General features: G+C 39.4%; 1 protein-coding gene across 3 annotated transcripts in view; it reads right to left on the reverse strand.

Annotated features, from left to right (window-relative positions):
• Window positions 1–668: 668 nt before the first annotated feature.
• The window catches only part of CLCN4 (chloride voltage-gated channel 4), a 44,042-nt gene continuing 31,418 nt past the window's right edge, over window positions 669–13,292 (reverse strand). For all 3 annotated transcript variants that reach the window (XM_058860611.1, XM_058860618.1, XM_058860627.1), the window contains exons 10-12: window positions 10,771–11,169; window positions 5,873–6,089; window positions 669–4,447 (exon numbers count right to left, since the gene is read on the reverse strand). In XM_058860611.1, coding sequence (XP_058716594.1) covers window positions 4,357–4,447; window positions 5,873–6,089; window positions 10,771–11,169 — 707 coding nt within the window. In that variant the 3' untranslated portion in view covers window positions 669–4,356. The remainder of the gene's footprint in view (window positions 4,448–5,872; window positions 6,090–10,770; window positions 11,170–13,292) is intronic.

The following is a 13,292-nucleotide window of genomic DNA, read 5'->3' on the forward strand; positions in this document are numbered from 1 at the left end:
GATGACTCCTGGGGTTTTGCTGTGTGTTTTGGGCTCTGTTAAGGGCACAGCAATCCATGAAATGAGCTGAAGGCCATGGGACTCCCAAAAACAGCTTCTGAAATGTGTCATTTAATTTGAACTAGGATATTGCTGACATGTTCACCTTCATAAGCAAGGATCAAGACCAGGTTCTTTGCTGCTACCTAGAATTTAGCCTCTCACAGAGATTTAGGGCATGTTTCATCCAATTAAATAGGGATGATTGAACTTGTCATTTTCAGTTTTTGATCTTAGTTCTGAATTAAAGTGCAACAGAAAAATGTATACAAAAAATATATCATAGGGTCTTTTCAACATCTAAAGTTTCATGATCATTGTAGGCAGAGCAACCTGGTTAGATACATTGTTTTTCTTCTTTTTTTTGATTTCTAAGGTATTTCTGATGCTGAAGAAAAACACTTTTCTCTGAAAATAAAATAGCCAGCTGTCAAGGCTGATTCTCTGAAGTCCACTGAGTGAATTTTTACTAACTACCTACTTAATATTACCTAACTTATATTTGAATTGGATAGCCTAGGTTCTCTAGAACTTAAGCCTAAGTTACCCGTAAAAGTGGGAAAAGAAAACATAAAAATCAGAGACATTAAGTGAAATACTTTTCTAATTAATAAGATGTCCAATAAATGTTTCCAGTACTGTAAGTCAGTTTTATTTAAAAAATAGAGTCCAAACATTGTTTTTTTATAAGGTGCAACATATACACTCTTTTCTACAATTAAAAAACCAAAACAACAAAGCCAAAGCAAAACTATAGTCATAAATATAGTGTCATTCAAACACAGAATCAGTCTTCTGTAATCCTTAAACATTCTTTTTCTGCTTCTTCAAAGCATAAGAATTAATAATTAGTATCACTGGGACAGCCAAAGGGTCTGTCTAATGTCATCTGTTTCTGTACTTTATTATTAAACTTTCTGGTACAGATTGCTTCAAGTACACATCAGAAGCTGAATGCAATTTAACACAGTTCATGCAAAACAAAGGTACATACTGAACCTCCATAATTCAAAGATTTTTATTCCCCTGTTTAGTTTAGTTGGGCATTTTTGAAGGCCAACTGCTTGAAGGACTGAACTGAGGTTGCATAAAGTCAGCAGTATATATTAAACTACTCATTTAACTCAGATTGATAACGCTACATGACCATCTTGAACTCTACAAATTCAAATAAATAGGGCTGAGATCTATGCCTCTTTGAGTCTATTCAGTACCTTCTGAGATAAATTTTGGAATACAGATGGAAAACAGTGCCTGATAATGAGCTTGTTATGGGAAATAAATTAAATCATTACATCATAACTGCATTTTTTGAGATAAGCATGTTATAAATTTATATTAAGGGAGTTCCCTTTCAGACACCAGTGTGAAGAGCAATAAAGGCTGTAGCATGGAGGAAGTTTTCTAATCAGCAAATTCTGTCCTGTTTCAAAGCCCTCCATGTCATTCTAGCATCAGCCTCAGCTTTGATGATAGCACCAAGCCATGAGTGTGCATGAGATAGCAGCCCCTGCTCTGAAGGGTTTAACATCTTTTGAACAGACACTGCAAAAAGGAGCAGCACTACATGGTTACATGTCCAAAGGTTTTTCCCTTGACCCCTTAGATATTTAAAGCTTTCCATCTAGAAAGGAATGTGTTTGATAGAAGAGAGCTCTACACCCATTTACCTGCCATTCACTTGGGTGATAGTCCAGGGTCAAACTGCATTCACAGTAACTGCATAAATCTCAATTCCTTCTGCTGGTGTTTGCTACAAAGCACGTTGGGGTTTTTTTGGATCTTGTTTTTAAGCCTGAGGGCTCCTTCTAAGTACTCTAATAAGGCAAGGCAACAAGCTATCACAGGGGTGCCTTGGTTTTAGTAAATCAGGCCTCTGGGTATTAAAGGAATTAACCACACAAGCCAAGTCAATACATCTGTGAATTTGTATTCATAGCCAGATTAACCTCAGTTAGGCAAGTCCATGTCTTTTTGTCAGAAAATTATAATGTTTTTCAGTGTTGATACACTGCAAACATGGAAAGTAGAACATGGTCATAGACTTTAATCCAAGAATGAAATTGCTCTCAAAAGTCAGCCTTTTTAGCTTAGTCTACATCCCTTAGATTCTAGAAGTTATGGATAGAAACCGACAATTGTATAAAGCCACACTTGGATTTAGTTATGGGAATGAACTGATTTTATGATGGCATCTCTGTTCAAATGAGTGAATCTAGTGTTTATGAGCATTGTTGTTGACTTGGTTTTTTATGAGTTTGGCTGCTGACAGCTTCACAGAAAAATGCAAGAAATAACCACATTATGTTGTATTTCCTATTTTCAGAAGAAAGGGGTTGTCCAGTCCTATATTATACAGAGTTTTAACAATATCCCTTTAATAATACATTGTACTGCATCTGTTCAGTTAACAAAAAGTATACACTGAAATACTTATGGGCTTTGGCCAGAGCTACATATATTTATGTCAGTCTGTTGCAAACACCATTGTTAAGTGGAGTACTTAACAGATTAAAATTATCCCTTTACTTCCGTTTCTTTTACTTCAGCAGTTCAGGCCATACTCTGTGTGAATGCAGTGGGACACAGGCCAGAAGGAAGCAGGGTCACTGGAGATAAGAGGAGGAATTTGTGACATAGAACTTCAGCATCTAAATCAGGGTGCACCTGAGCAGTTGTCTCAGTTCAGGAACACAATAAACATGCACATTGCCTACATGTGAGTCTGGGTTTGGGCTGGAGTAAGCAACAGGCTGTTCTGACATCAAAGGTCATCTCTATCCATGAGGATCATTCAAACATCACCAGTTATCTGGGTGAATTTGAGCAAAAATACCAGAGGTCTTAGGTGCCTAAATGAAGGGACCAGGAGGTCTGAAGGGGATTCAGGGAACAACCTTTCTGCAATCTTTAAGTTTACATCTATAAAGCAAACACTGGGCAGTGTGAATTATGTGTTACAGAGTAATTTGGTATTCTGTTACTGATAGCAGTATTGACTAAAGGGCTGACCCTCTATCTCACATAGGATCGGAACAAGGGTTTAGGAAAATTTAACATTTTTACCTGAGTGACTTACAGATCTCTACCAGGGTCTGTTAAATCTTGTGTTCTTGGTGCAAACAGATAAATACTTAAAGCTTTCCTATGATCATTTGCATTCTCAGTCCCTCTGATCTTATCCAGCCACGGTGCTGTGGAGAGGAATTCCACAGTCCTATGACTGACAAGGGCATTAAAAGTAGATCTCTTACAGAATAAGTGTCTATGACTGTTAAATTAATTTCAGCAATCTCTTGGCAAGTGCAGACAAATGCCAAGAAAGAGCACAAAAAGGACCTAAGTGGAGAACCAAGAATCAATGCAGAATGTCATTCATTTGTGAAAAATTGCGATGTACACAAGGGAAGACAGGCAAGGGATTCAATCTCTTGTCACTAACACTGATGAGGGATGGATACCACTGCCCGTTTAGTGCTTTTGAAAACTATTTTATGGGCATCTATGTTTTATTCAGTTACCACAGCAAAACACAAAATACTAAATTTTACAGTACTTGTATGCAAAATTGCATAGAGAGATAATAATTTTTTACAAATAAATCCCATTTCAACATTAATAAGGGGAAGCTGGTTGACAGAAATGCTAAGCAGTATAAAATTCAAAAGACTAAAGCAGGGAGCAAGGGACACTTCATTTTAAAATGATTTGAGACGTAACCTTACTATTTTCTTAAGACTTATCTCCAGTCTTGACTCATTAAACATTTACAAAATAAAATAAAGATGACAAAATATTTCATTTAAAAATATGCAAATTTTTGTCCATCATGAAAATGGTATAACTCGGTAGCAAACAAATAACCATCATTCCAGTAACAAAAGCAACTGACATTACTCCTCTGCACTCTCTTGGCTTGGAACACAGACCTTTATATCTCTTAGCAGCTTTACATAAACAGTGTCTGCTACTCTTCACACCTGCCTCATGAGTTACTGTGACCTGGATGCCTCCCACTGGTGCTCGTGGCTCTTTGTCTCTATGCACCGCATCACTTACACCCACCAGCACTCCAACTGAGCTGTGGGCAATCTCATTAAGGAAACACAGCTTGATGTCTGCAGCTGCTCAGAGCTTCTAAACTGCCTTCCTCATTGAATACGTGCTGTCCTGCATCCACTCCCTCTGTCAGAGGCATATCAGGCCATTCTTCATATACATTACCTTTTTCTCTTTAAGCAAGATGAAACACCAAACACAGCCTTCGTGTTAATCTAGAAGGGATTCCTTTGGGGTTACTTCTTCTTCTTTACCAGTCTAGTTAAACATGATAGATTCAGGGTCCTGGTTTGCCATTTGAGCCATATGTCTTAATACATCCTTTTTAGTTATGATACCCAGCAGCCTCCTACAAGAGAAAAGGAAGCGAAAGGTCAACAATCATCTCATATATCATCCAGGTTTTTTCCCTGTTCAGCTGCAGGGACATTTTGTGAGTGTTTCCATACAGTACTGTCCATCTCATCTATTTCCCAATTATCTTTTTATAAAAGTATTCTCACCTCATGCATTTCTACTACCCCAGCCACGACAATTAAGTGAAATGCTTTGGCTCGTTACCTCTTTTTGTTTGGAACATGACTGAGTGAGGAGCTACAACAACTACTACTTCATACAATAAACTAGTAAGTTTCCTTAGCCTCAGGCTGCAGAGGACCAGCAGTCAAACCCAAGGTATCAGCGCTTGGTAATACACAAAGTAAGCTAAAGCACAGGGTTTCTGAAACTCTTACTGCCTGACAGCATAATTCCTTCAAATTTAAATGATAATTTCTCATTTATGTGAACCTAAATGAATTGCATCTGTCAAGAAAGATGAGGCCTATGGGATGTCTGGCCCCAAGAGTCAAAAATTTCATAACCCTCAGTATTCAAGGGCTTTTACTTCCAGTCCTTGAAGACCATTAGGCACTGAATATTGAAACTATGCCACTGCTAATAGTTTTTCCACCTTTCATTTCATGTAAGTTCTGAAACTCCAGATTTAATTTCTGAATCCAGGCGCCTAAAATCAGAACTTTTATCTATGTGCCAGTAATGATTCTTATTTTCTAATGCTGAGGATACTTCACTGACAGTAACAACTGATATGCCATATTTTTGAATAACAAAAAGACTTTTTAACAGTAGAAAAAGTTTTAGTCTTCCATGTTTGGAAGTGATGGCTGTGGTTTGGCTATCCTGCTACCACTAGATCCTGGGATAAGCCATGATGTCCAAAGATCTCAAATTCCATTGGAACTATGGGATGTTATGTCTAGTCCACATGGTGCAGCTTTTTATTCCCATAATTTCATGTTTGCTCACCTCCTTTAGCTGTTATTTGAGGGCCTTTGGTTTATACACTTTTCCATTATCCAATAACAAAAGTTGAACAGATTAATTTTCCTCCAGTGACACCTTTATCACAATTTTCACAAACATCGAATCTAGCTGGATGTCTCTAAACAGGCATATTATTTGCAAACAATACTGCTTCCCAGATCTGCCTCTGCTGAAAACTGAATGATAGTGGAAGTCAGAACAGTTTATTTTGTATTTATTTTTACCTTATGAGTACGTATTTTTACCTTATGAGTATGTATTTTTACCCTATGAGAATACACTAAGGATTTAGGAGAACAGAATGAAATGTAACACCCTGCAAGCACCATTTTGGTTCAGAGTCTGACTTCTTTTGCTGCCCTGGACAGACACGAGCCGAGGTTCCCTAATTCATCCATTCACAAAATAAGACAAAATTAAAATATTAATTTGAGTGTCAACTACTCACCCACTGCGAGTCACCAGACACTGCCGGAGCCCAAGTTTTCGGAAGATATCTACCACAGTTTCCATTGGTGTGTGGTCAGTGACAGTGAAAGGGCTCAGGTTGAGAATACGCCGCAGCTTCAGTGGGTGGGGACTGTTGGGTGGCAGTTCTGGGGGGTCTTCGGTGAAGTACACGATGGAGTTGCTCACCACCCCATCCTGACGCTGTCTTGCATTCTCTGTACAACACAAAAATTGGGGTAGATAGTGAATTAAGCTTGATAATAAAAAAAGAATTCCTCCTTTGGAAAGCAAGGTTTGATTTTGTCTTTAACGTACTGGAGTCCCAGAAACTTGGGTTACTGAGTAATCTCGAATTTCCTTAAGACACTGCTCCCTCAAAGCAAATGTGATATTTTTATAGGCCCATACTTTTCCTTGGTTGGGAAAATGCTTTTCTGAATAAATATGCAGCTCATTGCATTCATAAACTTCACTAATCCAATTTCTGTCCAATTCAAATCACTGTATGTAATTTCCTCCATTGTGAGAATCACAACAGAAACTTTATTACATGTCTGAAGGAGTGGAGTCAACAGCTGTGTAAGATCCCAGCTGGCTTGGAGCAAAACTTTTCAGTGAAGTTGGGAAAATGTGGACATGAAGAATGGATTTATGAACACAAAGCTGGGGAAAGACAAATTCACATTCCAGGGAACCAGGGGTGGTGTGGGTGTTGTTCTAGATCAGCACACCTTGCTGGCAGGCAGGGTAAATTCTTTGGGTTTACACTTAATGCCTTAAATTGTTTGTGTATCTAGATTTTAAAAAGGAAAAAGAAATTAGCTTCCTACTTAAAGGAAAATAGTAAAGAGAGGAAAAATATAGGGGTAAACAACACATATGTGACCACTTTCAGAAGTTCAAAAGCTATCATTAATACTTTGATCAAACTACAAAGTGAACATCACACTACATCTGGAGTTTGTATGATCACTTTTAGCCTTTTACCTAAAGCATGCCCCAAGACTTACCATTGGAGTACTTCATTTTCTTTGTAGTGTTTACCTCATCTCTACCCATCACTACAGGGTATAAACATTATAAGAGACAAATTTCCAAATTATGACAGTCAACATTTGTCTCCCCAGAATAAGCATATCATGTGTTTGGCTCTGAGAGTTTAACTTTTTTTTTTTTTAATAAATTCTTGGAAATAGTTAAATTATTACTTTCAATTAACATAGGTTGCTTCTGCTCTTGAGAGGTGTAGCAACTCATATTCCAAGCACATGTAAGTATTCTTGGAATTCTCTGCAATCAATCAGAGTGAGAAACCTGCTGCTGTGACTTGTAATGTGTAGACAGTGATGGTTTCCAACATGTTTCAGCTGCAATTTTTTTTTACATTTAACGATCATTGTCTTGTAACATTTCTGGAACTGAAGCAGTGCTGGCTCAAACCTAATATCACTACAGTATACGATTCTCAACCTTCTCACCCCACACATTACAAGCCCTATTGCAATTTACAGGAATTATGTTAGTTTTGTATCAGCTTGTTTCTATTCATACATCTAATTTCAAGTGTGAATATGCCTGCATAGTTCTTTGATATATGATCTGTGCTAAGAGGTAACATTAATCAAACCAAAGGTAACTCCCACCCTTTGATAAAAACCTTTGACAGCTAGGTATTTCCTTCCCAAAACTGCACCATAAGAAATAGGGCCTAGCATTTTGGTTACCACATTGCTATTCCCAAAGCAGCAGTGACCCTGAACAACAGTGATTAGCCAAAGCCATGATTTCACTCTTCCATGTCAAAAACCTCTCTAGAGAAATTTGAATGATGTAGTACTATGGAGTAAATTCAGCAGCATCAGAAAAATGGTGGATTTTGTGTGCAGTATCACTGGATGAGAAAGTGGGAGTAAAGGTAAAACAGAAGAGCAGATAATTTTTGCAGTCGGTGGGTAAGAAAAACAGACACAGATTAACAGAAAGAGCAAAGCAAATGGATGACAATGTCTGGTTTTACAAAGCAATCTATGCAGAAGGCTCTTGTCATAGCTAGAGAGTGAATTAATTCTCCCAAATGTGAAACAGCCTCTCATATTCAGGGGTTCACATTTCACAGCCTATATCAACTATGTTGATCTCTCAACTCCACACTGGGAAAAGCATATTATACAGTCCACCTGGCTTTTGTCCAAGGCTCTGCCTTTTGCATGATGCCTCTGGAGCTGGCCAAATTAAGAAAAGCTTTAGAGTGTCAAAAACTCCACTCTCTAAGTCTGTAAAGTAGGTGTCATCTAAAACGTAGACACCTCTTCCCAGAGGGTGACTCTGCCTCCTCACCTGCCTACCTACTCAACAAGGATCAATGGAAGGACACAGTCCTCCTGAAGCTGCTGCTGAGCAATTAGAAATGGCATTGCCATTCACTTTACAGGTATTTGATGCATTTATAGAGCATGCTCCACTCAGTACGAAATTATGTAGGGGTAAATCATGAGGCAGATAGCTTTGTGGGAATGGGTATTTGAGGCAAGACTCAGCATCTATCGCCTTCATCCAAGAAGGCAGATATGTGAAGGAATTGGAGTACTTCTCCAGAGCAATCTCTGGACCACCATACTACTATGCACAACTAAACAGGCCTGAGAAAGAGGCTGAAATTCTTGGTTGAAACCATGTCTCTATAAAAGTGCAAAGTGTTTTAATATAGAGGTACCAGAGCTAGTTCAAACTGAGGAGGCATTCTGCAGGGCACAATGCCATGAAAAAAGAGATACTGGTGAAAGAAGAGATACTGGAGTGGGCCTGACTATGTTTTCCTTAAGACCTCATTCCCTGGCTGAAGTGCTGCACAGATGGGGCTTAAGCTGTTCTGAGATGTAACTCCAGTACCTCTGTCAGGCTGAGCAGGTGAACTTTAACAGGTGAACAAGAGATCCTTCACCATGTGTGCTATTTCTCTCTTGGTAAGGAATTTTATGGCTAAAGGAGATTCGGTGTGTGGCTCCAGGATCACAACCATGAAGCAAGCTGAGGTGGAGTTTCAGAACACATTAGTTACCCTTGTGGTAATGATCAGCAGTAACAAGTTCTGAATTCAGACAAAGCAACTTCAAAGAGGATTAGTAATCAACAGGTTGCTAGCATGGTTTACCCTGCCCTGTCATGGAACCATATACTGTGTCTTTAGAAACCAAATCCAGATTTTAAGTCACAAAGACAAACCATACTGGAAAGATTAACCATTTATCTTATCATAGTGTCAGCACAGAATGACAGCACTCACACTCAGCCCCAAGGGGAAAAGGGTTACCAAAGGTCACTGGTAGCTGAGGATTTTAGAAAAATTTATCTGTGTATATACCAATTTGATTTTAAATCTGAGTTCTGTCTCATTTCTTATGAAAGATGCTCTTAATTAGAACTGGTCAGGAGACTGTACCTTTTCCTCTGAAAAATGCAGATGCCAAACAATTTTTGAACAGGAAAGCATTTTGATCTAAATATTTACTGAGATTAATTTTAACTGATCTCTTTGTTGTCAGTTCATAGCTGGACACTTTCTCACATCTTCTGGCAAGACCATTCAGCCACACTGCCATTTATAACCTGAATCAAAAGACTCAGCTCCTCAAAGTTCTTTGACTCACTTCAAGCAGTGTCTGATCTTTCTGATTTTAAAGTGAGGGCTCTGCATCTTCAGTCCCTGCAATTTTCCCACTGACATACCTTCCTGAAAAGGAGGTGCAAAAGACTATTAACTTAGGAAGGCACCAAGTGTTAAAGCCATGACATGGCACGGGCAGTATAAAAGACACACCCAGGGTAGGCTAAATACATCTAAAAAGTGCTTTAAAGACCACTGTTATTTCAATATTTGTTTTAGCTTTGTGGGAAGTGAGCTGGAAAGTGACCTTTAAAAATAACCCAAATTTTCCATTTATTAATTTTCTTGTCTGAAAAATATGTGAATTTCCATCAGAGACAACAGCTTTTTAAAGGTGCCTGAGCAGCAGGGATGAAACACAACCATGCAGAGAATACTAATTCCAAGTCAAGGAGATTTGGATATAGCAGACATTCCTCTCCCCTGCAAAGTACAAGGCAACCATGCCCAGAGGGCATCTTGCCTGCCTGCCCAGCTGGCCCTCAACACCACAGGGCTGCCACAACTGGGAGCAGATGGTGGACCAGCCTTGCAGACCTCTGCAGTTCTGGATGCCCTGGGTCCAGAAGAGGTGGGAACATTTGCTTTCATCCAATATACTTGTTCTTCAATCCCCACTTAATCATCAAATCAACCAGGAAAGGATGTGACAGTCAAAACCTTTAATGACCTGGATTCAGATTCTCAGGCAACCAGACAGATAGCCACTGGATGCCAGACAAAATTCACCTATCTTTACCAAAAAAACATTGTGCACTGAAAACTTTCCACCTGTAGCACTAAAAGCCTGCATGTGAGGAAAAACTGAGACACAGCAACAGAAAGGAGTACAGGCTATTTCATCACTGGGTGACCAAAGTTCATCACTGCCCCAGCTGCCTCTGGAAGTCCATGGAGAGGGAAAGACACTGAGCCCTGCACTGGCTTTTGGTCTGGTTCTGACAAAAATTCTGGCCATATGAGTTGATTTTCTGTCTTCTGTCTCTAGAATAATTTTATTTTACTCTTTTGAGTGACAGCAAAATTAAGCCCATAAGGGTCAAGCCCACAAAATCAGGTATGATGCAATAGAAAAGCTTCCAGGTCCTACTAACCAGTAGAAGTCAGATTTGAAGAAAAAGTTAGGTTTGGTTCTTGATTATGCATTCTTCAAGATGACTAACACTACTAATCTCCCATCTTGTAAAAACTCCATTCAAAACCAAACTTCTGGACATTGATCCTCTACTTACTTATTGCAAGGATCAGCTCTCGTCTCTGTGCAAATCCAATAAGTCTCTCTGAGTCCTTTGAAACCACCACTGGAAAGCCATTGTAGTCAGTCTCTTTGATAAGTGTCTCGACATCCTCCACCGTCATGCTGTCCTGTGTCAGCACAGAGAGGGGAGCCTCGCCGCGCCTTGGCCTCATCACGTCAGTTGCCAGGGTTCGGTGGGTGAACTCATCCTTCACATCCAGGAAGGGATAGCCATTCAGATGAATGTGAGCTTCATAGATCCCTTCTTTTCCAAAGGCATCTGCCACCCACTTGCTTGTGACAGCTGCAGCCATAAGAGGTACAATGTACTCCAGGCCTCCAGTCAGCTCAAACATAATCACCACCAGAGACACCGTCATTCGAGTAACACCACCTGCCAACAAGGAAAAGACTCAAGTTTCTCCCAGTGCTGGTATACATACTAAGCAACTAATTTATATTATTGTGCCTTACACTCAAAAATGCATGTAATTATTTATGCTGTGTACTTTGCCCTTATACTCTTAGGCTTGTTTCTCTGAAGAAAGGTATTTTTCATTTACTGCAATTTTCATCAAAAAGGTTGAGTGAACTTGCTCATGCCGAAGTTGCTAGCATTGAAAAGCAAACAATGAATGCTAAAAGACAGAGCTTTAAAACCAGAAAGGATGCAAAAAAAAAAAAAAAATCAGCTTTAATGGATACTTGAGAAAGTAAAATTGAACCCTGCCATTAGCCCCCTAAAATGACTCCAAGAGTCAGTTAAGTGCCACAGCTGAGGCAGGTCGGAACGTGGAGAGGCAGCCTTCACACCAGCCTATCTATTACTGTCATACTGAGGAGAAAGCTGAGCATTATCCTTGGGCACAACATGGTTACAAAATCCTCCTAGCCTAGAACAGCTTAGGGCCACTGCAAGAGCTGTGTTACAGCTTTGGATATCACTACAGTAATACAGTTTGAACTGAGTACAATTTGGTTTGAGGCCATCCAGGCATGCAGCCATAGGCAGGGTTGTAGCTGTATTTTTCAATCTAGTCTTTCCATATTAATTTCATAAGCAAGCTCCTCACTCCTTCAGTTTACATTAAAGGATAAAAATAATCACATAACTGAGGACAAGTGTGTATGTATCTCTGAATTATTAGGTAACATTTCTTTGCCTCTATTCAAAAGGGAAATGTAATAAATCTGCTATTTTTAGGTCTCAAAATACAGCCCCATTTTAGATGAGAAAAATCAGAAACAGATCATTAAAAGATGCTTTTTATCTAGCAGCATACAGAAATATTAGATTGTTGATTGCTTGACACTATGATCCAGATACAAATTTCATCTGAGGAATGCCTTAAACTTCTGACTGTGAAAAGCTGAGAGCAAATACCAGACTAAGAATCATTTCATACTTACTCCATATCTCTTACTTTAGGGAAGATAGGTTTTGGTACAGAACAGCTTAAGTACAAGCTGTGACCATTCTACTGTATGTCTCACCATACTTCTAAAACCCACTGCACCTTAATTTGGACCTTTTAAAAGAGGAAGCAATTGCAACCTCACCTTGAGTCCTGTGTGCAGTTTTGGGCATCACAATATAAAAAAAAGACATTAAGCTATCAGAAACCATCCAAAGGAAGGCCACAAGGATGATGAAGTGTCAGAAGGGGAAGCCTTTTGTGGAGTGGCTGAGGTCACTTAGTCTGTTCAGCCAGGAGGGGACTGAGGGGGACCTCATTCTGATCTACAACATTCCCACAAGAGGAAGCAGAGGGGTTGACACTGATCTCTTCACTCTGGTGACCAGTGACAGGACTTGAGGAAATGGCATGAAGCAGAGTCAGGGAGGTTTAGGCTGGATATCAAGAAAAGGCTTTTCACTTAGAGGGTGGTTGGGCACTGGAACAGGCTCCCCAGGGAATGGTCAAAGCACCAAGCCTGAGAGAGTTCAAGAGGTATTTGGACAATTTCTCAGGGCCTTGGTGTGATTTTTCTGAGGTGTTCTGTGCATGGACAGGATTTGGGCTTGATGATCCTGATGGGTCCCTTCCAACTCAGCATATTCTATATTTCTATAATTCTTTGCTGACTAGCAGATCAACTGCAACATCAGAGCCAAATTTTTGTGCATTATTTATTTAATGAGCATTAAGATCATTTATCGAAGAGAGAAAGTGTTTTACTTGTTTGGACAGTAAAATTCATCCCAGGTTTTTTTGATGTGTCAACACTGCTGTGGGTGTTTACATCCACAGGGATGATCCAGATTATATCTTTATAACCTCTTACATCTTTATAACCTCTAGATGAAATCAGGCTCTTTTGAGGCCAAATTCAGCTGTTCATTTGCCTGGTTTTAGATGTGTGTTGCCAGATAAGAACTGATCTTTCCCACACCTTGTTTTTCTGTTTTGACTGTGAGGGGTATAAAGACAGTTAAGCTCAGGTGTAATCTACATTACAGACATTAAAATTTCAGGCAAACCCCACCTTTCCTTCCTCTATATTGATCACACAAAT

The sequence above is a fragment of the Poecile atricapillus genome, chromosome 1 (genome assembly GCF_030490865.1).
Source record: "Poecile atricapillus isolate bPoeAtr1 chromosome 1, bPoeAtr1.hap1, whole genome shotgun sequence".
Lineage (NCBI taxonomy): Eukaryota > Metazoa > Chordata > Aves > Passeriformes > Paridae > Poecile > Poecile atricapillus.